This window comes from Crotalus tigris, unplaced genomic scaffold (assembly GCF_016545835.1).
Source record: "Crotalus tigris isolate CLP2741 ecotype Arizona unplaced genomic scaffold, ASM1654583v1 scf7180000023687.2574627, whole genome shotgun sequence".
NCBI lineage: Eukaryota > Metazoa > Chordata > Lepidosauria > Squamata > Viperidae > Crotalus > Crotalus tigris.
The window spans coordinates 1,905,438-1,931,986 of NW_024100118.1; the positions used below are offsets into that span (position 1 = coordinate 1,905,438).

The following is a 26,549-nucleotide window of genomic DNA, read 5'->3' on the forward strand; positions in this document are numbered from 1 at the left end:
AGGTATTCAACAGCTGTTTGGTAAACATGAAAGGAAATGAGAGTTTAAATAATAATAATAAGAGTTCCAGTAATAATAAGAAATAATAAGAGTTCCAGTAATCTTTGTAGCATTTGTTTCCTGACGTGGTCTACCTCAAAGGGATACAAAGGAAAATCTGCAAAATTATCCATTTGATTTCTTTCATGTTTTCTCTCTTTTTAGAAAGTATTTTGCATTTATTGGAGGAATATCTGTAATATAATATTGCGGACATGATGTAATATTAACCAAAGAAATATTGAAAGCCTGATGCTTTATTTAATGTCAGGCAACTTTAATTAATGTGAAGTAAAATAATTTGTATATTTTAACCATATTTATTTCAACTAAATAAATGTGATTAAAACATTTGAAAAATATTTTACAAAGAACAAATGAATGTAATGTAATAAGTTATTGACAGAATTCTATTACAACTGTTATCACTAGCATTTGCTCCCAATATCAAGCACACACTCCTTCTGTATGTTCTTATTAACTTATCAATCATAACTTTAATATATAAATGGGATATATATGTACAGAAACTTTATTTATTTATAAAATGTACAAGCTCTGAATGGCTTAAAAATGCACATGAACAAATATAGCAGATAATTTTAAAACCATGTAACATTCTAAAGCAATATTAAAATTAAATGTTCAGGCTTTAAAAACCAAAACTATATAAAGTTCTTACAGTTTTTAAGGCTCTCTGAATTTTAACAGCAATTTATGTTTGATTTTTAACTAAAAGTAGCTGTGTGCATGTTCTCATCCTTGTTCAAATTTTTAAGAGAAATTATGTAGAATAACTTCAAGTAGCAAAATATGTTTACTGTAAGAATACATCTCTTTGTTTCTCTTTCTCTCATAGGAAATTATGAGAAATATGATCACATGAAAGACAATTAGAGCAATATACCTGTGGGCCTAGGGGGACCATTCCCCGAGGTGGAGTCATCCTTTGCATTGGACCTCCCATATTTGGATGACCTAAAAGATTCATGAAAAAAAAATAGAAATACAATTTTTGTTTAATCAGATTGATTCAGATTATAAATGCATTTTAATCAGAGTGCAAATTTGTTTTCCCTATGATTAAAATATTTTGTAAAAAGTTGTGTCAGATATAATTTCAGAAAAGTTATTTTTCTTTCATTCAGATTCAAAGAGAATTCCTCTTCTAAGTTGATGTCTCCCATTCCTCTCATTTGGATTTGCTTAAAAACATAGGCTTCCCTCTCCCCAAACTTTATTTTAATTAAATTGCCAATTTAATAAATTTAGGAGAACAGTATTTAGGGAATGCGTTTATCCCTGCAATTTGTATTGGTGATAGACAGACAGATGACATTTGTTTTTGTTTAAATATAGCACATTTACTGTAGATATAGTAGTGCTGTACAACATAAATTTAAGAGTTGTTCAATATGAATGTTGTCAACTAAATATATCATCTTGTACAAGAGCTAAATAATGTGCCGCAGCAGGACGTATTTTAAATTATTTAAAACCTTTAATAAAGAAGGCTAATAAATCTCATTAGGTTAAAAGGATCTTTAAGATAATCCTGCTGCCCCACAATCAATAACAATTTAGAAACATGAAAATCTACGATCTTACATGATTTGGTAAAGACAGAAAAACAAACCTTGTACGTCCCATCTCCTAAAAAGTTCCATCTAATGCTAACTAGATGATGTGTTTTTTCTCTGTGGCTTCTGTTCTTTGGAATATCATTGCCAACTGCGGTGAAGTCACCCCCATCCCTGTTAGCCTTTTGGAAGGACCTACAACTTTGTGGATCCCATGGGTTCCAAGATGGTTGTATTTTGCTGAGATAGTTGTTATTCTCCTGAAAGCCTGCTTTTTATTTATTATTATGTTTATTGTTTTAAGTTTTTAATGGTTGCACATTGTTTTAATTGTTAGCTCTACACCACCCAGAATCATGGCCGTAGGTAGCCATATAAATTTGCTAAATAAATAAAACATGAATTACTTAAACAGAAATAATTGTTCCCTTTTACATTTAAATCATGAGTATAATAGTATGAATGTATTTCTTACAATATTCTGGATGCCGTTCCAATGTATTAACAAATGGAAGTTTGATGATAAGAAGTCATTTATTCAGTTATTTCCATTGATCATATTTCCATTGATAATTTACCTTGCTGTCGTGTTGGATCCATCCCACTAGGCAATAATGGCTGACTTCCTGGGACGCCTCCTAGTGCCTATTAAAAAGTTTGCAGAGAAATTTTCTACTTGAATATCATATTTACGTTTTTTTAAAAAATAATGCAATCTATTTTCTTTTTGAAAAATCCTATAATTTCATCCTAAAAGAATGGGAATCCAAAATTACCTTCTTTTACAACTAATCCCAACTTATTTTGTATATTTCAAGATTTTCCCATAAAATCAAATTAAATTTACGACATTTTAAAGACAATACTTTATATACAGAATTTGTTTATCTGCTGTAACATGTTTGGATATGATATACTCATACAATAAACATATCAAATATCTACATCATCAATGCAGTTTTTAAGACCTGCTGTTTTCAAAATGCATATAAGTTTGCCTTTCCCAGCTAAGTGTTTCTTTGCATTTGGCATTTCTCTGATTAAAAAAAACTGTTACCTGATTGGGTATCCTTAAAGGTGGCCTTGGGCCTCCTGGATATCGAGGAGACATGAAAGGCTACAAAACAGGAAAACAAATGCAATAAAAATAGAGATACAAGTCTAATTCAAAAGTAACTACATACTGCTTTAGCTATATGGCCATTAGCATGCTTTGCTAATGGTGATCTTGATCTGGAAACCTCTGAGGGCCTCAGAAGCCTTCTATTTATTTTTTATTAACATTCTGTATGTTAACTATCTGCAAATTTTTGACAAATAATGGTCAGAAATTTTCCTAAACAAGTTCATATAAGCTAGCTATTATTATATATCTCTTTCTCTTCTAACTCAGGAACTAGCCTCTGGGAACATTCATTCTGGTTGAGCTTTCATAAATGCTCAAAACCAGGATTAAAGTAATTTAAATTTTCACAGCTATTTCATCAAATGGCGCTTCGTTGTTCAACTCAAATATGTATATACTGTTAATAAAACTAATTCACTGAAGAAAATCAAGGTCCATTTTTAGATATTTTAAAAATAAAGGTAGTCCTCAACTTAGATTGGTTGCTTAGCGACTGTTCAAAATTATGGCGGAGCTCTCTGGGAGTATTTATGACCCAGTACTAAAGCTCTGATGGTAGCCCCTTCCCCCAGTAACATGAACTGAAGTCTGGTGATCAACAACTATCCTACATTTGTGGCCATTTGAAGCATTCCATATTCATGTGACTGTGCTTTACCTAAAATCAGCATTTACTTCTGACTTTCGACAAAATTGGCCCATAGTGAAACATTGGTTTGTTTAATGACCATAGCAATTGTTTTGTGATCTTAGCATTTGCTTAAGAACCATGGCAAAAAGGTAACAATTTTGTCACATGGATGACTCAATTTACAACCATTACAGTCTATGACTATCATGAGCAGGCTCCATTATGGTTGTGAGCTGAAGACTATCTTTATTTAAAAAATACCTAACATAGCCAGAATTGAATGAGTGATATTCTGCCACCATGCAATCCAAATACTTATTGGTTATTTAATCAGCTTCAGACTTTGTGTTGTTGAGTTACATAGCAAAGTAATTTTTTTTGTACCAAAATAATTTTAGAATCACGTGGTTTGCTGTTTTGTATTTTCATTTTTTTTCCTGAATTACAAAAATGTAAATATAGAGAGAAAGCTCTAGTCACTGTAGATGTATGAAAGTTATGTATTTAGAAGAAACCTCTGAATCTTTAAGCATAGTTTTGAAGGCCTGAAAGGAAAGTATTTCAGTTAGACCAGTGGTTCACAACCTGTGGGTCGGGACCCCATTTGGGGTCGAACGACCATTTCACGGGGGTCGCCAAACAATGCAGTCCGCCATTTCCCCCCCTTTTCCTTAGCTGTGCTACTCCCTTTTATTCTATTGGCTTTTGAAAGTCAATAGAATAGACTCTCTTGAATAGAGTCTAATTCTATTGGCTTTCAAAAGCCAATAGGAATTGTCCAGGCTGTCTCTGCCCTGCTGAGCCCGCCAAAAGTCCCATTCTGCAAACGGTGCTGCACCAGTTGAATAGTCCTTGACTTACGGCCGGTTGAGTAGTCCTCAACTTACGACCGGTTGGGGGTCATGGCATTAAAAAGGTTGAGAACCACTGAGTTAGACAAACAGCTTTTCTATATTAGTATTATGCTATAGGAAGAGCTACTATCAATAGCACAAGGTAAATTAAGGTTATCCAAAATTCAAATGACCTTATAGACTAAAGCTTGGAGAAAAAAAATAATTTTATAACCATCCATTAATATTCAAGTTTTTAAAAACTTTAATAGTGGTAACAATAGCATTACCAGATTAGCAATTTATATTACCAATGTAGTATCTTTGCTCTTTCTGTTTTTTACCCAATAATTTATTAAGAATTATATTAAACAGATAAAATATATACAAAACCCCCCAAAACACATTAAAATATATAGAAAGTTCAGAGCACCATAAAAAAAATAGGAAAAAGAAAATAGGAAAAAGAAACATTTTCCTTCATCTCCACCAAATATATTCAACGTTAATATTTTATCAATGTCTCTTAAAATAAAACCAAATGCATATTGATGCCATACCTTACCCCATTTTCTAATTCCTCAGCTCTATTTATTAGCAATTTTATTCTTTCTCTGGAATGTACACCATAATATGTACAATACTATAACATCAAATCTGTTCTGCAGAGAATGCAGTGACCACAAGATGGCGTCATACCCTTATAATCATTATACATTTTTATAAACTTTCACAAAAACACACAAACTATTATTTTTAAATTCAACACCTATTTTTAATTTTGATTTACAACTATAAGTGATAACTTTGCCAATTTGTAACTATATAACAAAATGGAATAAAGATATTCACATTAAGCAAATTCTTGATTTAATGGACTCATGGGAGATAGAAAAGTCTGTTAGACCCAAATGTCCATTACATTTGAGTGGGATTTGAAGCATGCGGAAAATATATTATATTTGGGTAAAATAGTTAATGGAGTTTACATATGTATAAAATGGCACTGTGCCTATGAAACTGGAAAACAGATTTTATCTCTTGCAGCGAACATCTAGCAAATTGAAGGTTAAACATTTCATATTTTCTTACCCTGAAATACCTTTTGGTCACTACTAGTCACTAATATAAATAATTTAATCAATATTTTATTGTGTAGATTTGTTTTACAAGATCACTCAGAATTAAATCTTTTTCAGTGTATCTCATATCAGCAAGGTGTATTTTATTTTCTGGATTACTTGCCACTTATCTTTGTACATACATCTACGGCACTGATTCAATTTGAACTCAAATATTTTAATTTTCCCTTAGTAAAACCCTCTATCACCTTCATCCTTAGAAAATCTAAAATGACACCATGATCATCTAACAAATAGAATGTTCAAATCTTGCGTAGTATAATGTATGCCCGGAGAATGTGCATAAGCATACATCTAGTTCCTAACCATAACAAATAAAAATTAATTGCAACTGAGTAATGATAATTATTTGCATGTATCTGTACATTTGTTACCTATAGAAAAGCCAAATGACTGGAATGCATGTAATTGTTCAGCAGTTGGAAGCAGTTAAAATGCATTTAGAACCAATTTTGATTTCTAAATATTCTACATTTAAAAACACACAAAAGTACTGGTTCTTCTGGTGTTCGTATCAATATTCATTTTTAAAAGAAGGCTGGACATTACCATAAAGTTTTTTTTACAAACAATGCATATGTCAACTGCTTATTAAGTCAATTTCCCCCCAAATTCCTTATTATATTTCAGGTTCAGTTGTACCTCACATGTATAAAATTCTGCAATTTATTTTACCTTTGTTCACTTTATAAAATTGCTCTTTAGTAATGCCCTCTGGTGCCTGAAAATTAATCTTTCAGCAGTTTCTCAATGGCAGGGTTGATAAATTCAGTCAACAACAAAAAGTTGTTGCCTTTAAGGTCTCTACAGTTGGAAATCATTTTTGTTACTAATACCATGTGTTACTGTTCAACAGAAATCAATAAAATTGTACACTGAAAGCATTGTGACACTGTGTATTGATGCAAAATTTAGTTACATCACTTCATATAGAAGACAAAGCTAATATGTGTGCTTAGGGCTGAGAGCTACGATTGCCCTATACAAAAGCAATTCTGTGCCTGCTTGTTCTTTTGTAATCCCTTCCTCTCTAATCTGTCCACATTGCAAAAGGGGTGAGGAATGACAAGTGATTTCTACAGCAATTGTCTTCTGTGCCCAACCTGTTCCTCTCACTCTCTCAGAGCTGTGAGATTGGAGAGAATAAGAGAGTAAGCAGGCACATAATAGGGAATACACCAGGCTGTTGCATAGTGGACTCGGGGCTACTATCATCACTATATTCTCTTTTATATGTACTCCTTTATTATGTGCCTGTTTACTCTTTTGTAATGAAAATACTTTTCCTACTACACTTAATATGTAATATTGATACCACAGATATATTTCACCTCTGAAAATATTGTCTCTTGATATTTAATTCCTGTGAATTATCTTATTCATCATTACTTCCTTCTGCTTTAAGAATAAAACAAAATAATATTCTTAATCTATAAGCAATAATAATCAAGTCAATAATAATAATAAAGCTTCTTTTAACATATAAAAAACAAGAAAAAAGTCAAGGAAATGATTGGTCCATTAATGGAAGAAAATGAAAAAAATATAGCACATTATAGTACTACATAATACCATTTATGTTTACTTATCATTTGAGGTCTATAAAATGCTTTTTGTGCTGAAATTCACAAAGGTATTTTTGGGTACAGCCTAGATTTATATTTATTCCATGTTTTAACAATGGTCTGCCACACATAATTAATTTTGACATCTACATTAACCTTATTATACCATAGATATCCATGCCATCCAAATATCAGATCATGTCCTAACTGCTATAAGCTTCTATTTCTTTAAAATGGAATATTTTTCAAAGCAGGTATTCATCAAATAGATACTATTCCCATTCACTTTTTGCTCTACAAATGCCCAATTGCTGTTTCCACATTCTGTCGTATCATTCTCACCCACCCCTTTCATGTCTCTAAAAGAATAATATTTTCTACGGGATTTACTTCATTCAGTATATTGCAGAATGTCTGGTTCTTCCATTATCATCCTTTTAAAATGTAACATGCAACTATCATCATCTGTGGTCTTCTACCATCATAAGCACCTAAAACAATAAAAAAGATACCAATTCCTATTTTATCCCCTACGTTTCAGCTATTCCATTTATAATTAAACTTACTTCTTCATTTCCTTGCAGCTATATACCAATCCTACCCCACAGAATCAGACCACCTTTACTCACATCGATTATATCCTTCCCCCTTTTGTTGGGTTGGCAGATACATGGCCTTTCTCGCCCCTTTCTTTTCATATTATTATTTAAACCTTTTACACTAAATTTGCATTCTTCCCAATTCCATGGCCATTACTAGACGGACTAGTGATATTGTCTGTATTAACAGAGGGATAGAATCAAGATCATATGAAATGTTAATACCACTTTATAATGCCTTGGTAAGACACACTTGGAATACTGCATCCAGTTTTGGTTGCCATGATGTAAAAAAGATGTTGAGAAAGAGTACAAAGAAGAGCAACAAAGATGATCAGGGGGACTGGCGGCTAAAACATATGAAGAATGGTGCTGGAATTGGGTATGTCTAGTTGTTCAGAAGTAGGCAACCTTGGCTCTTTTATGACTCGCGGACTTCAACTCCCAAAATTCCTGAGCCAGCCATGCTGAGGGGAAAGGGAGAGTTTCCAATCTGAGCCATGCTTGCTCAGGAACTCTGGGAGCTGAAGTCCACGAATCATAAAAGAGCCAAGGTTGCCTACCCCTGGTCTAGTTTAATAAAGAGAAGGACTAGGGGTGATATGATAGCAGTGTTCCAATATCTCAGAGGCTGCCACAAAGAAGAGGGAGTCAAGCTATTCTCCAAAGCACCTGAAGGCAGGACAAGAAGCAATGGATGGAAACTCTCCAAGGAGAGAAGCAACCTAGAACTAAGGAGAAACTTCCTGACAGTTAGAACAATTAATCAGTGGAACAACTTGCCTCCAGAAGTTGTGAATGCTCCAACACTGGAAGTTTTTAAGAAGAGACTGGACAACCATTTGTCTGAAATGGTATAAGGTTTCCTGCCTGAACAAGGGGTTGGACTAGAAGACCTCCAAGGTACCTTCCAACTCTGTTATTCTGTCATTCTTTCATTATTCATCATGACTTTTAGTAAGATAAAGAAAATATAGACTATGTTGTCAACCCTAGTTATATACATGTCACATGCAGCATTCCCAGATAGTAACACTTTGTCTCCATTATCAAAACTAATTAGATCACCAACAGGACTGCCTCTCAGACCACAGGAAAACTTATCCTCCAGAAACTGGATCTATCCATTTCCATTTAGTACGTGGACAAGAGCAACCCTGTGCAGCTTCCAGATAGCACCTCATCCTAAGTTGACTAGTAATGTGACCACTGCACCAAGTTAAATGATTCTCCATATTTAAATCTTCATATAACTTCCCTGAGGCAAGTACAAAGTCAAATATATGACCATCAGTTACTTGAGATAAGTCTGTGGTTTTAAATATTGAGATTTTTTTGACTCAAGGCAAGAAAATTGACAAACAAATTGACAAAGGAAATGACAAACAAACCTGTAAATCAGATAAAAATCAAGGAGCCAAGTAGCAGGATGGTTGGTATGCCAGTTTCTGCCTATAGCCCAAATTAACATGTATGCTCTTATCCATCAGCCATACTGCCTCTACTTCCAAATTCAAATATGTTGTCCTATAAAAGAAGTGTTATCCCAACCTGATTCTTAACCATGTAGCTACTATAGTACCTACAACCTGGTTGGGCACTTCTCTAAAATGCTTGGATTGTCCAGCAGATCTCAGTAATACTCAGTATATCTGTTGTGAATTAAGGTGTGAATAATCATAGTCTCTGTCTCTCTCTCCCACAAACATACACACAATCTATATGTATAATTATATTTTCACTATCCTTAGTAACAGTTTTTATCCACAAAAGCTAATATTCATTTGGCTTTGTTTTACCTCTTAGTGAAAGATAAAACATAATTTGGTTCTCAAATTTAATGCTTTCATCACTAAACATAATTTGATATACAAGTAGTCCTCGACTTGCTCATCTTTTAATGATGATCTGAGGTGACAACAGCCTTGGAAAGGGTGCCTTATGGCCTTCCAACAATTGGAAAACATCACCTCTGCCTCTTACAGACACAGGATTGCAATTCAGGTGCTTGGCAACCAGCTCACATTTATGACTGGTTGCAGTGTCCTGTGGTCACGACGTGTGATTACAAATTGCTAGTTTGAACTTGCCTAACAGATTAAGCTACTATTTGCTGTAGCATATATCTTTAATAAAGTATCAAAATAATACAATTTAACTTAGACTCTACTAGACAAAGTAGCAAAGCAAGCAACCAATTTCTTCTATCATACAACTTCTCCTCTGGCCCATATATATTAAGTTATCACTGCACATTTAACATTTTATTGTAGATTTTAAGTTTGCACTGCTGATATAAATAGCATAAACTTATTTTCTATTGAGAAAATCCATAGTAACAACCTATTCTATCCTAACGGTTTAAATAGTGCATTTCATTCATGGAAGAAATGGTATTCTTTCATGGCAGTGCCAGAAAATGCTACTTTCTCTTTTCTAAGTTCTGAAAGCCCTATAATCAATTTTTTCTGAATACCTGAAAAAAACCCGGTGGTACAGGACCTACTGGCATGCCATCTCCTGGGGGAATGTTTCCTAGCACTGGACTGGGAGCTGCTGCAGCGCTCTGAAAAGAACAAAGGAAAAATAAACCTTTGTCATTGCACACAATAGGCATAAAACCAAAATACTACTTTGACCATAGTGTGGCAAGGCAGAAAGGAACACTCTCTGCATGACAGATTTAATTTTCTCTTCCATTTAAAATAATTAGTGCTCATTTTCAAAGTGCAGAAGTGGAACACTTAAATACAAACGTAGATTTCTTTAATAAATTACTGCCTTACACTCACAATTGAAAGGGAAACTCAGGGACCAGGAACTTCATTTAGTTTAAACAAAGACTTGTAAATTGTGCATTTACAAAAGGTTCTCCTATAACTCAGTCCAATTGGTAGCTTCTGATCAGAAAAGAAGCATGTCAGCTAATCAGCTAATATTCAATACAAAATATTATGAAAGAATTCTGTCATAAATACACTAACACAATTCTATAACTGAATGCACAGTATCAGTGTAATTTTATAATCTATTAAGAAACAGTCTCCTTAAAAATATAATGAACTTTATATATGTGGAATGATGCCTTAGAGATCAAATTAGATATAATAAATGATGTAAACAATTGCAGTATGAAATTGGGAACCATGTTTAGTTATCCTTATTTCACTCAGGTGCTAATAACAACCTGAGCAATAAGAATTAAATCAACAAAAGAGTATATATCTGATGAAAAAGAACCATATTTATCCCACACTATTTTTCTAGTAAAAGATGGAAGATCCAATCTTAGTCTCCCACATAACAGCTTTCAGTCCTAAAACTGGGGTTCTCAAACTTGTTAGCACCATGATTCCAACAAAAGTTGGGATGATGATGAGGATAGTTCAAGATCAGATGGAAGAATAAAACCTTTTCTAATCCCCTTCCTCTTTGCATTACAATCTAGAATCTCAAGTTGTCATCCCAAGCAGCTGGCTGGGGATGATGGGAACTGAATTTTTCCCTGCTGCTGCTGAAGCCTTGCTTTGGGGGAAGCTGGCTGATCTCTGATGGCTTTACACCTGGGAAGGTTACCCTAAGGGGGAGTTTACTTTGCATGCTTTTCTCTACTATGCATAATTACCCCTGAGGAGCAAGTAGTTGGGATTTCTATATTCCTGAGAGAAGTACCTTCCTGCTAAGTACCCGCTTTGGAAATTTGGGCTCCCTTAACAAAAGCTTTGCAGACAGGATGGTAAAGGGGAAGGGGATGGGAAATCATTTTAAAAGGAAAGAAGAAAGGAGGAAAACAAACTAAAGTAACAACAATAACCTAACTATAGTGAAGCACTTGTGGTTGCTTTCTATGGTACCCACAATTTGGCTCTCTAGTCCAAAGCGCCTGAAGGCAGGACAAGAAGCAACGGATGGAAACTAACCAAAGAGAGAAGCAACCTAGAATTAAGGAGAAACTTCCTGACAGTTAGAACAATTAACCAGTGGCACAACCTGCCTCCAGAAGTTGTGAATGCTCCAACACTGGAAATTTTTAAGAAGAGACTCGACAGCCATTTGTCTGAGATGGTATAGGGTTACCTGCCTGAGCAGGGGGGTTGGACTTGATGACTTCCAAGGTTCCTTCCAACTTTATTATTATTATTATTACTACTACTACTACTACTGCTACTACTACTACTATAGTCAGTCCTTTAGTAGATTCAAAAGATGATGATCCAGTAGCTGTGATAACCCTCTTGGGATCGATTGGATCTTAGGACAGTCCTTCTAATATTCAAGACAATTAGAGAGCCTGCAATGGGGGGGGGGGAAAGGGACTGCCTGAAAAAGAGGCTGGATGACCTTTGCTATGGAAAGAACATGACTGTTATAGTTTTGAGGGTTCCAAGGTCTTTGAAAAGTCTTGTACCCTGTGTGGCTGCTGAAGAAGCACCTAGTATTGGAGGAAAAGGCTGACATTGAGTTGCTAAACCAGGAGTGGAGAATGAGTCTTCCTCCAATTTGCTAAGTATATAGTTATCCACTGATGTGATAGCTTTTGATCAGAGTCTGTTTGCTGTTCTTGCCAGTTGTCTGCCAATGATGGCAGAAGAAGCCAAGTGTGTACTATGTGAACCAGCAGTTATCCAATGTAGTGTGTTTACTGACATTCTCTGTTCTCAATTTTGAGGGGGTATCACGTTCATACTGCTTGTACCTCTCCTTGCTGTCAGCTATGGGCCATGTGCAGCACAGATTCTTTCTATCCGTCATCCCCAGAAATTAGACCTCTATGCTGAAGTTTCCTTCTGGCATTCTTTAACATGTTTTGGCCCCCATACATTTACCACACGTCTCAAATTAGCTTGTAGCCTCCAAGGGAGTCAAGGTCTAGTTTGAAAATCCTCCTCCTAAGGCATTCTGTTTTATAGGAAGTTAACATATGTTATAATACAACTAAATTTAGATTATCCTGAATTAATGCAAAACAGCAGCTGCAGGAAGAAATAAATTAACATGCTGATCGTTGATTAGATAACAGGGTAAGATGAAGCCTTTATCATAATTTTCATCCACAGTATGAAACTTTGAATGTGCATTAAAATTGAGAGTATGCAGAATACTACTTTTATTTTTGTTTCCTATACAATGTGGATTCTTTCTTTTGGCAAATGTACAGCTACTTATATTACATGTTACAAAAAGCTCTGAAATAAAATTGCTGAAAAATGAACTGATATTATAGGTTTGTATGGTATTTAGAAAATGTTAATTTTTGAAAGATATTCCATTTTTTTAAGTGAACCAAGGATGAAATATAAGATGATTATAGATACCTTTCAAATTAAGTAGGCAGAAAATACAGCTCCTCTATTGCAATAAAGAAATTGTTATTTCTTCCAGTTATTCAAATTATCATTACATCTAGATTGATAAAAGTCTTTCTAATAGCACTATATTTTGGTGCTGTATTTGGTATGAAAAGATTTCTAACATCATACTCTTATGAGTTCAGAGGATTTATTTATTATAAATGAATTATAATTTCTCATGGAATAGAATTGGCCACTGGGTGTCACTTTTGCACCCAATATGTAAAGTTCATTTTGAATGAATTGAGTTTTTAGCATAATACCTAGCTTAAGAAACCATACCACATAATTTTGAGTGTGTAAACTAAATTACACTATGATGACACAAGGTGATGCTGTTTTTCTATAGACTTCACAAAAACGGGTGAAAACAGGAAGTTTAGATTGCAAACATTTGTTTTTGCAGATGAATCTAATTTAGTCACTTATTTAACTGCTACATTAAAAATTAGAACTAGAGATAAAGTGGTATGAAACTGTATGTATATCTGTACAGACAAGCACACAACGGCAGGTAACAAACTACTTTTGCATCCATTTTAATAGTATCTATGTGATTCTGTAAAATAGATCACAATTACACATAAAATGAAAAAAAAGTTAACTAGAAACTTCTTTCAAGTGTGTCACAAATAAATTATAAAATATTGGTATAATTCGCAAAATAAACTTTTTTTTAAAGATCTAAATCAACATTATAAAAATAATATTTAAAGTAATTATATATGGACTTCCATGTAGTGCACTAACCATAATTTAATGTTAAAATAATTTCTCGCTGCCCTCTTTTTCTGCAAGAATTCTTACTTCTATTTCAGATTAAGCATATCTTCCTGTCAGTTTATGAAGCTGAAGGATCATCATAGTTTACTGATAATTGCATACATCATCCATTAATTATGATGCAACGGTATTTTTTTTGTTTTTCTGTAATCTAGAGGTTTAAATTTTAACCCTTCCCAGTTACAGTTCTAGAAAAGTTGCATATTGAGTACAGTTTCATATTATACATTACAAAACTGATTGACATATATTTAGTAGTTTCCTATTTCTCTATCTGCAGTATTGCAAAAGTTCTTAATTTTATAATCTGAGAAACACTACTCAGCAATTTGCGTTGTTTATAAAAAATTGATTTTTTTGTAGTCTATTTCCTATGTAAGCTAATGGGATATTAAAAATATAGACTTCATTATAGTACATGAGACAGCAACAAAACAATGGATCAAACAGCTATTTGAGCAGAGTGATCTATAACCATATAGAATATCTAACCTTCAAGAACATAATTAATTTTACTCATACAGCCACCATTCTTTTTAAATAATATAAAAGATAAATCAAGCAATGGCATTGTTTGGTCTTGGCTGTTCCTTCTGAAACATATTGTTCTGAAAAATCACTGTCACTCCTTGGCAAGGGTCACAAAAGACGACTCTGGCAACATCTCATAATCATTTCTTTATAATAAATACATATATAAACTTTCCATATTAGAATGGAGAGATCTATACAAAAATAAAACAAGCCATAACATTAATAAATCAAAAATAAAAGATGAAGAGGCACAGTCTTAATTTGAAAAGTGACATGGTTTTAGGTTACGTTTAGAATATCCCAGTATTGGTCTGTTTATAATTGGTAGTTACTTCTAACAACTTTGATATGATTGTTTATGAAACTTGTCAAAAAGTGTATGTAACTATTTAATGAATATTTAGAATTCTAAGTTTTTAGGATAATCATGTTTCCCAATATCATATTTCTAACATTTCTAAACAAATGAAGTCTTGACTATAATGCAAAGCCACTTGGACAAGCTTTATATATATAGGATTTACATCTAACCAATTCTAAATGCACTCTCTGGAAGCTGTATTTTTTGTCTACCTTTTAGAACCTAATTTTCAGAGAACTGGCTTTAAAATATAGTTTTAAGACAAGCAAAGAGCAAACTAGACATAGTTTCAGTTTATTCTTCACTCTAATCACCATTTCATTCCATAATGACCTACTTCACCACAAAATGATATGCATCTTGAAGATTTGCTTCTTATAGTTCTGCTCTTTAATACCACCTAACTCTGAAATCCAAACGAACTGATTTGAGTGAGACTTGGGGGAAACAGAAGTTCAGAGTTTGAATGTGGCATGTTTTTCTTTTTTAAATCTCTGTTCTGTCCCCAGTGGAATCATTTCTAAACACAATTATTGAAATGAAAATATTTAAATAAAAAGGTTATCTTGCTAGAATGGATTTTATCAATTTTGCACTAAAAGAAAAGGAATTTTAACTATTTTCTAGTCCTCATAAAGATATTTTAAGGTCTATAAATTTTTTTACTACCATATTTTATAGAAAAAGCTGCCAATTTTGAATGTAATGGATTCTTCCAATAGTACATAATAACTGAAAAATTATATGGACTACATGTCTGAATTGCTCCTTGTATTAGGGTTTTTCAACAAAGATAATAACATGATAATTGTTCTTAGTTACTATATTGGCAAAGATATTTTATAGCTGGAACAATAAAATCCAGTGTAGAATGTTATGCTATCTACTGTGTAGCACTGCAGATAGATACCTGAAAAAAGAAACAAGTGCATTGGAATCCATAGAACATGTTTTTTCATTATAGCTCTAATGCTGTTATAATCAAGGTTTCACCATCAAGTTAAACAAAACTGATCAACAATTCTACTATAAGCTAGCAATGGAGGGAAAGAAAGAAGGAAATCATATTAAATCCTTTTTCTATGCATGATAATGGGATACAAAGGTAATTGAAATATCATGAAAATAATTAAGTAGATTAACAAAACTAACATGAAGCTTGTAAAAATAAGCCAAACCATATATAGGTTTAGATCTTGTGGCTTTATGAACTTGCCCTATCAGCTAGCAGAGAATCAATTATTTGCTTCATGCAGTTTAATGCAAACTTAATTATTTTAATTAACTAATGTAATTAAGTTAATCTGTGTTATTAAAGTTACTATAATGCATGATTTGATTATGGACCAAGAAGTGTTGATTTTAATCTATATGACCTATAATGGATTAGAACTTTTCAACCTTAGGGGATTTAGTTTTATGCTACTATGACCACATGAACTTAAGTATAGGAGACATGTGCCAAAGTATTAATCAACTGATTCAGCAGCTTAAAGTCCAAATGGATATTTTGGTTCATTTTGGGGGAAAAGAAAGCTTAAGTCTAGTTAAAATCTAGAGAATTGCAAGTTGGTTGTATTAGAATTCAGCAGTATTGATTTTAAACAACTCAGCAATGACATATTTGCAAACTGCACATTAATGAATTTTTTAATCCTTTCATCTAAAGTATTCCTGAATTTTGAATGATATATTTAAAACGTCTCCCTTATTAAGCAAAGATAATTAAAGTTTTACTTTGAATTTCACAATTATAATGATTTTTTATTTACACCTTAGCATGCTGTCAGGTGTTTTTTTTCCCCTCTACAAAATACTGGAAGTTCATTTTGTGCTCTGAAAGATTGGAAGTTTTAAATTTAGTTAATAGCAAAAGTTAAATTATCCTTATCCAGTTTATATAACCTAAATTTAGAAATGAAGTCAAACATGTTCTGTTACTCATTAAAAATAAAAAAACAGTAAACAGAAAATGTAGAATCCTAAAAAAAAAAAAACTGCATGATTAAAATGAAAAGCAATTTTCCATATCTGTATTACAGCGTGAACCTGACTGAAATAAATTGTACTTCTGAGACTCCAAAGCATCAGTATAAATAGCATCTGTATCTAAGGTTTGTGCAGGCATAATTTTATTTAAAATTATTTTCAGAAAATACTGTTCTATTATACAACATCTGTGCAAACAATCATAAATAGCAAACATACACAGTAATTGTATTCTCTAGCAAGAGAGGAAAATGTTGCAGCAGTGAAATAAGTTTACATGCTGGTGACTGTCTAGCATAAGATATTTTTGGCACAACTAATAACACTGTGCTAGTAGATTCCATGCTCTGGCCTAAGTTTAAGCACTTAATCATCCCAGCATCAGACCATATTTCTGTCATGCCTAAATAGTGAATTTCTTTTTCTGCTAACATAGTGCTTACAAAACTTTCTGCTGTGGTAGCTAAATCTAAATTATGAAGTCAAGTAATGAACAGAGGTAAAGTATTCCACTTTAATAGCTGTAATAAATAGCTCTAATTAACATAGAAATATCCATCTAGTTATTCTCTTAATAGAGATATGTGAATTAGTGAATACTGCTGCAGTCTTATACTTACTTACCTGGCTGTAAATTCCACTGTCGGAATTATTTCTGAATGGGCATGTGCAGAATACATTAGCATTAGAATTTACAAATGAGCTACCATTTTACTTAAAAAATCTATTGTCCTGAAATAAAGCCTAAACTCAATACTCTCTAGCTCATTTGAGACAAATCTAGCAGAAACAGTAATATATACTCCAGTATCTTTATCCAATAAGTTAATTCTATTTTATAAGCGCTGATTAAACATATGCAACTTTTTATTGACATCATTAGATACCCATTTGTGAAGAAAGACTGATTGGTTTTATCTATTGGAGGCTGTAGCAAGGAGGCGGAGTTCATACCTGAGAGTGCTATTAGAAAGCTTTTGCTTTTAATAGTTGACTAAATTATTAATAAGGTTTTATTAACATACATACTTTACATGGAACAACAATAAACTACTGTATGTCAGAAATTTTGCTTAAATATAAATTCATAGTTTCCATACAGGTGAATCATCATATCAGGGTATATCTTATATTAGCAATGCATAGTATTAAATTAGTCAACTGAGAAGAAAGTTTCTGCAGATTTTAATTAAATACAGCATAATTTTTTCCAGTGTTTCTCAACCTTGGCAACTTCATTATGTGTAGACTTCAACTCCCATTATATGCTGGCTGGAAAATTCTAGGAGTTGAAGTCCTACACATATTAAAATTGCTAAGATAGAGAAACCTTCCATTAAAACACTGTTCTGAAATAAAATACATAAGAAAAAACAGAAAGATATTCTATGAAATTAAATATTTTGTAGTCTCAAAAGCTACACTGTTCACAATGGAGGCTAAGCTGACTACCATTTTTGCCACTATATAAAAATTTAAAGATTTCCTCTGCCAAGATACTTAAGAGAATCACAGATAATGTCAGAAGCCTATAGAAGCTGTTCCCAAGATGGAACCAATATCACTTTCTTACAGATTATATGGGTATCACTCAAAATATTGTTTCTAGTAAGGATATATATTCAGTATATAATATCTTATAAAGGCACACAAAAAGAGTTCCATCAGAACACTATATGACAGGGTGAGAACCCACTGTAGCACCCAGCAAGTTAAACAGCTGGAGAGGAGGTACCTACATGAACAATTCAGACAGAATGGGTACTCACAAGCATTTGCTACAAGATGTCTGCGCAACATGATGGGGGAAAAAAAGGAAGAAACAAGTTACAAGACCAACTACATGACACACCCTTCCAATATCAAAAACATTTTGGAAGCAGAAGGAAACTTCTAGATCTGCAAGTGGGCATTGTACACCACCCAGAGGCTACCATATGAGGACAAATTATGCATTGTAAAGATACTTTCACTGTAATCTACCAGATTCCCTGCATGGATTGCCCGTGACTATGTAGGATATACAGGAGGAAGCTAACCACCAGATTGCAAGAACACACAAGTGAGCAATCAGACAAGGAGACCTGAACTCATCGGTAGCCTCACACTGCAATGAACATGGATGCACATTCAATTTTGCAGCTACTAAGGTTGTCTAGATGAGCAGGTACAAAAATAACCAGGGAAGTGATTGAAGCCTGGGAAATGGGTCCCTCATCAATCAAGAGGAGTGCTGATTTACCACCAACTTATTACGTACTTAGGAGGGGAGGGCTTGGAGCACAAGGAAGCAACAGCCAATAATGTATTAGCCAGCTATCAACACTCCAATCAACAACTAAAAAGCCACACACAACCAGGAACCATATAAATACCACACACAGAATAGCCCAAATCACATATTCTACTAGAGAGAAGTTTCCTGAGGATGGACTCGGCAAAGTCAGAGAGCTTGGAAGATTAAACCTCTGATCTCAGTGACTGACTGACCTGGATTACATCCTGCAACATTGTCCTGGGACACGTATATTTGCTTTCATTCATAATACAACTTAAGATTCATTTTACTGATAAACATTAGTTACTGTCACTTACTTAGACTTATTTCAAGCTTGAAAAGAAAATTGCAGATGGGCAAATATGTGCAGAATTATAGAGAATTAATTTTAATTTTCTGTTTATGAGTGAGTGAATTATGAATGGAGCTTAAAGGCTAATTTGGAGTAGGACATCTAAAAAACAGAGTGAAATTGGCTTTTATATTTATTAGTATTATCAAATTATAAAAATATTCAGATGTGATGAACTAAATGTATTCAAAATAATGTAAAAAAGTGAGTAGTTTTTCATTTGAAAATTAAACAAAACATCAAATCCAAGCTGAAATTAATTCTTTAAGTTTAAGGAATAAGTATGTAGACACCCCTGGAGGGGTCAAGGGAGGGGCAAATGACATATGAATCAAGACAATCTTTGTGTAAATGATATGACTTATACACTAGTATCAGACTTTATGGTGTATTGATACAAATTATGAAACTGCATCATTGATACATGACATTTTAACACCATTTTGAGTTATGATGGCCACCTAAGAATACACAAAAATGAGTCAAGGCCTAAAGATACATTTTAGTTCTTAAAAAATAAAAATATGTGTTCTAGATAATAACATTTTTTAAAAAGGACTCTGAATACATTGAGCTCAAACAAGATTGCAAACAGGATTCTTCTGAAGTACTATGGGAGAAAGCAGGCAACGTTTTCGTGCACACACACATAACCAACAGGAACAACCTGTAATTCTATAAGCATTCCCAATACAATCATAATTCAAAGTTCAAACATTCCTCACCAACAGTAAAAAGGGTGGCGATTATGCATACTTCCTTCATTTAGTATCTTGGGACAGTGATAATATTGGAAGAGTCAGAACTTAGTTAAAGAGCATATACAGTGATAGGTTTCTGTGACTGAAGTAGCTACAGCTTGATCTAGAGACACAGATTTCAATCTAAAGACTCTGCTGAAATTCACTACTTTTTTTCCAACTGTATCTCATTAGCAAGCTTCCTATAGTTGCAGGCTGCAGACAGCCTATAGTACCCCAGGTTTTTAACCTTTTAATACAGAAGTTCCTTGTAGAGAATCAAATCCATGTGGAAGAAGTGGCTGATAATGACATGGTAAAAATTTGAGAATTTCCTACAACAATTGGCTAGGCTGGCCCATTCTAGGACCATACCCTCCCATCTAATGACCAGGTCCAAACACTTTCACTCCCAATTTAGTTTCAGGGAAGGTGGATGCTCCCCGTTCCCCAGCCATTCTTTTACTTATATTTACCAATTAGTTACCAATTATATTTAATTATGTTTATCAGAGACCATTGAGTCAGGTAGCTCATAAATTCAAATAAGTAATAATAAATTATTTATCTATTAAACTTGTTCATGAAAACTACTGATCAAGTATGCAGTGGGACTATCAACTGCTTGGAATTGTTTCAGCAGTCAGGAACTCTTCTGTGTAACATTTCTGTCACAATACTGTTCCCCTCTCTATGGATTACAAATAAACCCATTTGTAACAATTCTTCCTATGAGGATAAGTTTCAGTGCATCCAAACAAGTTGTCTGGTTGGGAATCTTTTGTCCTGAGGGAATGGAGATCTATATCTGTGAGCATATTTTTGTCAAAATGGGCAGTGTAACATAAGAAAGCCTGGAAAGATCTATCCAACATTTTAGCACTTTTGTCCACCACGTCCCAGAGGTTCTTAATAAACTTTCAATTTATTTGCTTTTATTTCTATCTTTGTATAAAAATTATACAAAGATAGAACTAAGAACTAAGAAAAAAAATAAAAAAATTCTATTCATATAAAGGCAATCATTAGAGAAATCTGAATTTCCTCATTTAACTTCCAAACAAACATTCCCTCTTATTCTATAACCCTAGAGCAGTTGTCCATAGAGGCCAAAGCTCTTTGGGGAATTAATTACTGTAAAAGTTTGGTAACATTAAACTTGTTGAAGCTGTAATTAGAATTTCCTATTTTTATATTGTTAATGCCATAAAAGCTTTGCATGTTTAATATTTCTATATTATGTGACAGTTTTATTTTTTATTTCAGGTAATCATTTATATACGAAGATGAAGAACAAATAACACATTTTAAGAGTATTCTGAAACAAGTTTAAATCAGAGTGAACTTTTTTATCTTGGGTAAAAAACATTTTTACTCCAGAGATAATTTATATAAGGTATTCTAAATTTACTTTTGAGGATCTACACTGAGAAGAACCTGAATAATGAAGAAAATATAACTAAAACAGCAAAATCAAACATGTAAAAAATTGTTAGAAGCTAAAGCACAATTCAATTTAATTTTAACAAATACGTATCTTTTTAAAAAAGAAAAGAAAACATCGCTGAAGAAACCAAACATATCTCAAATTAGAAGTTCCAAAGTTTGGGGCCATTGATGAAAATTTTTTCCCCAGCACCTAACAGTTCTGAGAAGGGCCAGAAAAAATGAATTCTGATGCCATTCTTAATGCTTGTATAAATATACTCATGCATATGTTAGTAGGTCTGTTAGCTAATGTGATCTTAAACTCTTAATGTCTTAAATGCTCAGAGACAGTATCTTGAATCTGCTCTGTATATATTACTGTAGAACAAATGTAATATAATATGAATAACATTGCCATACATTTTAGATGTTTTTTTTACTACATTCAATGTCTAAACTACATTCAAAGGTTAAATGTCAATTATAACTCAGAAGTAATTAGTGTGATCAAAAATGATACAATGGTTGGAAAATATTCTGAATTGAAACCTAAAAAAAATTTATGAAGCTGAGTACAGTAACCTTGTTAATCATTGGTTGTTTTTAGTACCGTGTTACATTAACTAAAAACAAATAAAACTTATATTTCAGCCACCTGAGAGATTTTAAAATCTAATAGTGTCAAGATTTTAAAAAAACATAAAAGAAAATCAAAATAAAATAGCTATCATTTTATCACCCTAATTGTATTTTATGAAACCACTGAATATTGTAATCCTGTAAATAATGCAATTCTACATAATGTACTATGAAGATAATTTGAAATTAGCCTAGGTGGATTTATTAGTTTAATATATGATCTACTCTATAAGACTAAAAGTGGATGAAAGTTGCTTATTGCACGTAATGTATTGTATTGAATCAGCGTTTCATAGGTGCAGAGAACCATTTCCAGCTAATGGAAACACTGCATTTATATTGTTCAACCATGCAAGATTATGGATGCAAGGCAGGAAGGATACACAAACAGAAATACCAAATACCATTTTATGTATGCCAGCAGATATGTAATGCCCTTCTGTAAGAAAGCAATTCAATGATATGAGAACCAGTAACCAAGCACTGTCAAGTTCTTAAAGATGAATTATATTACTTCCTAAACTGGGGGACTATAATTATCTAAGGCAAAGGAACAAAAAGTCAGACTGCATAGACACTAGTCTCTCTTCTGATTGTCCTGGAAATGGTCACTGCTTTCAATTAAAAGTAAAGATCATAATCAGGGTAAGCCAAACCCAAATAAATTATATTTCTGTAATGCAAACAACAAATGTATTGTGCTAGTACAAATTTTGGTGATGAATCTGTTGAAGAGAAAATAGGGGAAAACTTTTAAAAAGAATTCCCCTCCACTGGATTCATGCTAGAAAAAGAAATTGGTTACTCTGATCTATGTTCTTTGTCAATGAGATCCCATTTTCTTGCTGGTGGTCAAGGGCTGGTGGTCCACGATTATGTGCCCTCAACTCATTGTCAACTCCTAGCAACCACATAGTTAGATTTTCTCTGTGATAATCTGTACCTGGTCTTATCTTTCAGATCTTCTAATGAATGTACCCATTGTCATTGTATTTGAGTCCACTCTTCTTGTCCATTCTTTACTTTAATCTTCCCAGCATTAGAGCTTTAGCTAGAGAGGTAGGAGTTTGCATAATGTGTCCAAAATGAGATAATTTGAGCCTGGTCATTTGTTCATCAAATGAGAACTGGGAATTCCAGTGTAAGCTGCCTTGAGATTTAATGCTTTATCCTGTGTATTTTAACATTTATATGAAACCACTAGGGGAAGTCACTCAGCAGTTGAAATCATCAACATGTGGATAACACTCAGTTATAGATTGCCACAAAAATTATGATCTAGGGCCTGAAGATCTATCTCGCAGTTACTGCTATTGAGCCAAATACCACCTATTCTATACCTTTGCATTTGATTTTTCTTGCCTCAATGTGGAACTTTACTTTTCTCACCATTGAATTCCATTTTGTTACACTGGGCCCAACTTAAGAAAATGAAATTCAAAAACAAAACAATTCTAAAACAAAAAGTTAAATCTGTATTTCATTTACCTTTTATTTTAATCACAGTGTTTGCATCCATATTGTATAATAGTTTGACGATGATATAAGCAACAAATCCCTTTAATATAAATATGAATTCCTACACAATGCAACTACTAGTAGAGAAGTAATCTCTGCATTTTTGATGCATTTTCTATATCTAATACAATTTTAAAATTCTAGTCTCATTCTTTATGGTTCCGAATTCTTTGTTATGATATTCTTTACTACTAGAAACCCATTTTCAGAAATATTTGTTATGCTAAATTAATAAACAGTTTATTAAAATTAGAATCACTTTTCCCTTTAAATATGTACACTGATAAAAACTACTTATTTATCCAAGCATCAGGGGAACATGACTGATTCTTAAAACATATAATTTTTTAAAGCTTATCTATCAAGCTGCCTTTGCTTGTACATTCAGAAAGAAGGTACAGGTTTGGATACATAGGAGACAATTTGGGTTAGAAATGTAAAATTTACCCAAGCGCAAAATTTAAGAGAAAATTTTTACAAAATGTTTTATAGATGGCATTTGGATCCCCAAAAGTTGTCCCGCATGTATCCTAATTTACAGCCCAAATGTTGGAGATGTGGAAGTTTAGATGCAACCTATTTTCATATTTGGTGGACTTGTAGAGATATTAAAGCTTTTTGGATTAAGATTTGGTGGAATATTCAAAAAAATTTTAAGAGAAAGATAAAATTTATTCCGCAATTATTTTTGTTGGGTATTATGGTTGATTTTGATGTTAAAGAAATTAATTTGATGCTGAATCTTATAACAGCTGCAAGATTATTGGTGGGGCAATATTGGAAGAAAAATTCTTTGCCTACTATGGAAGAATGGATACTTAAGGTGTCTAATTTAGCAGAAATGGTGAAAATCTCCGCCTATTTGAAGGACCATTCACAAGAAAAATACATTTTGATTTGGAGAAGATGGATTGATTATATTCAAAAGAAATATGAGACTGAAAAGTATTATCTTGCTTATGAGTAGATTTTAGATTATTATTAATAGTTTAATATGGTTGAATTTATATTATTTTTAGTGTTATGGTTTAATTATATTATTATTTTTGTTTTTAATTAGTTAATATTTGTTTTGAAAAGGAGTTAAAGTATGTTATAGATTGTTTGATAGTATAGTCAGGTAATGTTAGTTAGATTATGATTGTTTATTTGTTACCCTGTAATCAGCTCCGGGAAGTGGGGGAGGAGGGAATGGGTGGGAGGGGTTTGGGTTATATTGTATTAAATTTGTAAAACTTTTAATAAAAAAAAGAAGGTACAGGTAGTGAATGAAACTATATGTCATGGTTCCAACAGATGAAACTCTTCAAAAGAACTTCAAGGCATTGTTTACCTTAAAGAATTTTTTATTCGAGAAACAAAGTATCGGCACTACATAGTTGAAACCAGAACTAAATTCTCCTCCCCTGGATACAAAGTAACAAAGTGCAATTCCCTCTTCCAATAAACACATAAATCACATTCCCTAATTAGCTTGAAGCACGGGCTTTCTCCCCAGCTCGCCAAAACACTATCAGCTCTGGGCCCAATGTCCTTGGGTTCCCATGATTAAGTTATTATTGCTATGACTAGCTGGACTCTCATCCCTATTCCCCCTCCCAACAGCAACTAATTCTAAAAGCAATAGAGAAAATGGCTGCATTTCCATCTGTTGTCAAAGCAAGAACATCTGATGTTAGCAGCATTGACATCTGGCCCCACCTTACAAAAAGGACAAGTCCTGTAATGCAAACAAAATCATAGGTTAAGGGTTGCCTCTAGGTTTGTTAGGGTGTTTCCTATAGAATCTATTAATGAGTCTGTCAGCTTTTACATCGCTAGATTTCATCCAGCTGGCTTCAGACAACTGATACCCCTTCCATTGCACTAAGTACTGCAATTTCCCTTTAAAAATTCTAGAATCAAGAATACGCTTCATTTCATAGTGAGTCTGTCCTGCTACTATGAAAGGTCCATGTGCCTTCTTAGGGGGAGGTCTTAAGGTAGAACCCCAAAAAGGCTTCAGCAGGCTACAATGAAATACAGGGTGAACTTTCCCTAAGAGTCTGGGAAGTTTTAGTTCTACCATGACTGGGTTAATAATCTTTACAATGGGGAAGGGTCCAAAGTACTTTGGTCCTAGCTTCTTACTAGGTAACTGAAGCCGTAAATATTTTGTGGACAAATAAACCTTTCCCCCAACTTGGAATGTCCTTTGAGGAGCCTTTTATCTGCCTGTTTTTATATGTCTCAGAAGCCTTTTTCAAAGCAGTTTTCGTGGTTTTCCAGACTTCTTCCCACCCCTTCACCCATTGATCAAGAGTTTGGGAAGTGGAGTGCCCCTGAGGATATTCGGGTACTGGGCTGAATTCTTTCCCTGTGGCCACTTTAAAAGATGTGAAGCCAGTGCTGCTGTGAACAGAGTTATTGTAAGCCACCTCTGCGAAAGGGAGGAGATCAGTCCAGTTTGTTTGTTGATAATCCACGTAGCATCGGAGGTATTGTTCCACCACTGAGTTTGCGGATTCAGCCGCCCCATTGGTAGACGGGTGAAAGGCCAATGATAGATGAGCTGATTAGTTTAAGAAAACTCCTTCAAAACATAGCTGTAAACAGTACCCCTGTCAGAGATTATTCGTTTTGGTGCGCCATACAGTAGATGTGTTTCAGGAACATCTTGGTTTGTTGCTGGGTGGAAGGGAGTCCTTTGCAGGCAATAAAGTGAGCCTGCTTTGAAAACAGATCTATCACAGTCCAGATGACTGTATTTCCCCTACTTTCAAGTAGGTCTACTATAAAATCCATAGCAATTTCTTCCCATGGTTGGGAAGGGTCTGCTACCGGTTGTAATAACCCAGGGGTTTTCCCTGGAATTCTTTTCATGGTGGCACATACAGCACAAGTCCGGACATAGTTTTCCACGTCCCGTTTCAATCCTGGCCACCAGAATTGTCGGTGGATGAGGTGTAGTGTTTTTAAATATCCAAAGTGCCCAGCCTGTTTTACATCATGGCTGTGTTGGAGCGCGTTAAGGTGCAGGGTCTCTGGCAAGTACAGCTTTCCCTTGTAAGCCAAACTATCC

At 33.7% G+C, this 26,549-nt stretch overlaps 1 protein-coding gene across 4 annotated transcripts in view; it reads right to left on the bottom strand.

Moving 5' to 3' along the window:
* SSBP2 (single stranded DNA binding protein 2) overlaps positions 1 to 26,549 on the bottom strand; it is a 164,152-nt gene that overhangs the window by 30,621 nt on the left and 106,982 nt on the right. For 2 of the 4 annotated variants that reach the window (XM_039320769.1, XM_039320770.1), the window contains exons 5-8: positions 9,992 to 10,081; positions 2,677 to 2,736; positions 2,198 to 2,264; positions 947 to 1,017 (exon numbers count right to left, since the gene is read on the bottom strand). In XM_039320769.1, coding sequence (XP_039176703.1) covers positions 947 to 1,017; positions 2,198 to 2,264; positions 2,677 to 2,736; positions 9,992 to 10,081 — 288 coding nt within the window. The remainder of the gene's footprint in view (positions 1 to 946; positions 1,018 to 2,197; positions 2,265 to 2,676; positions 2,737 to 9,991; positions 10,082 to 26,549) is intronic. The other 2 variants (XM_039320771.1, XM_039320772.1) reach the window with 1 other exon arrangement.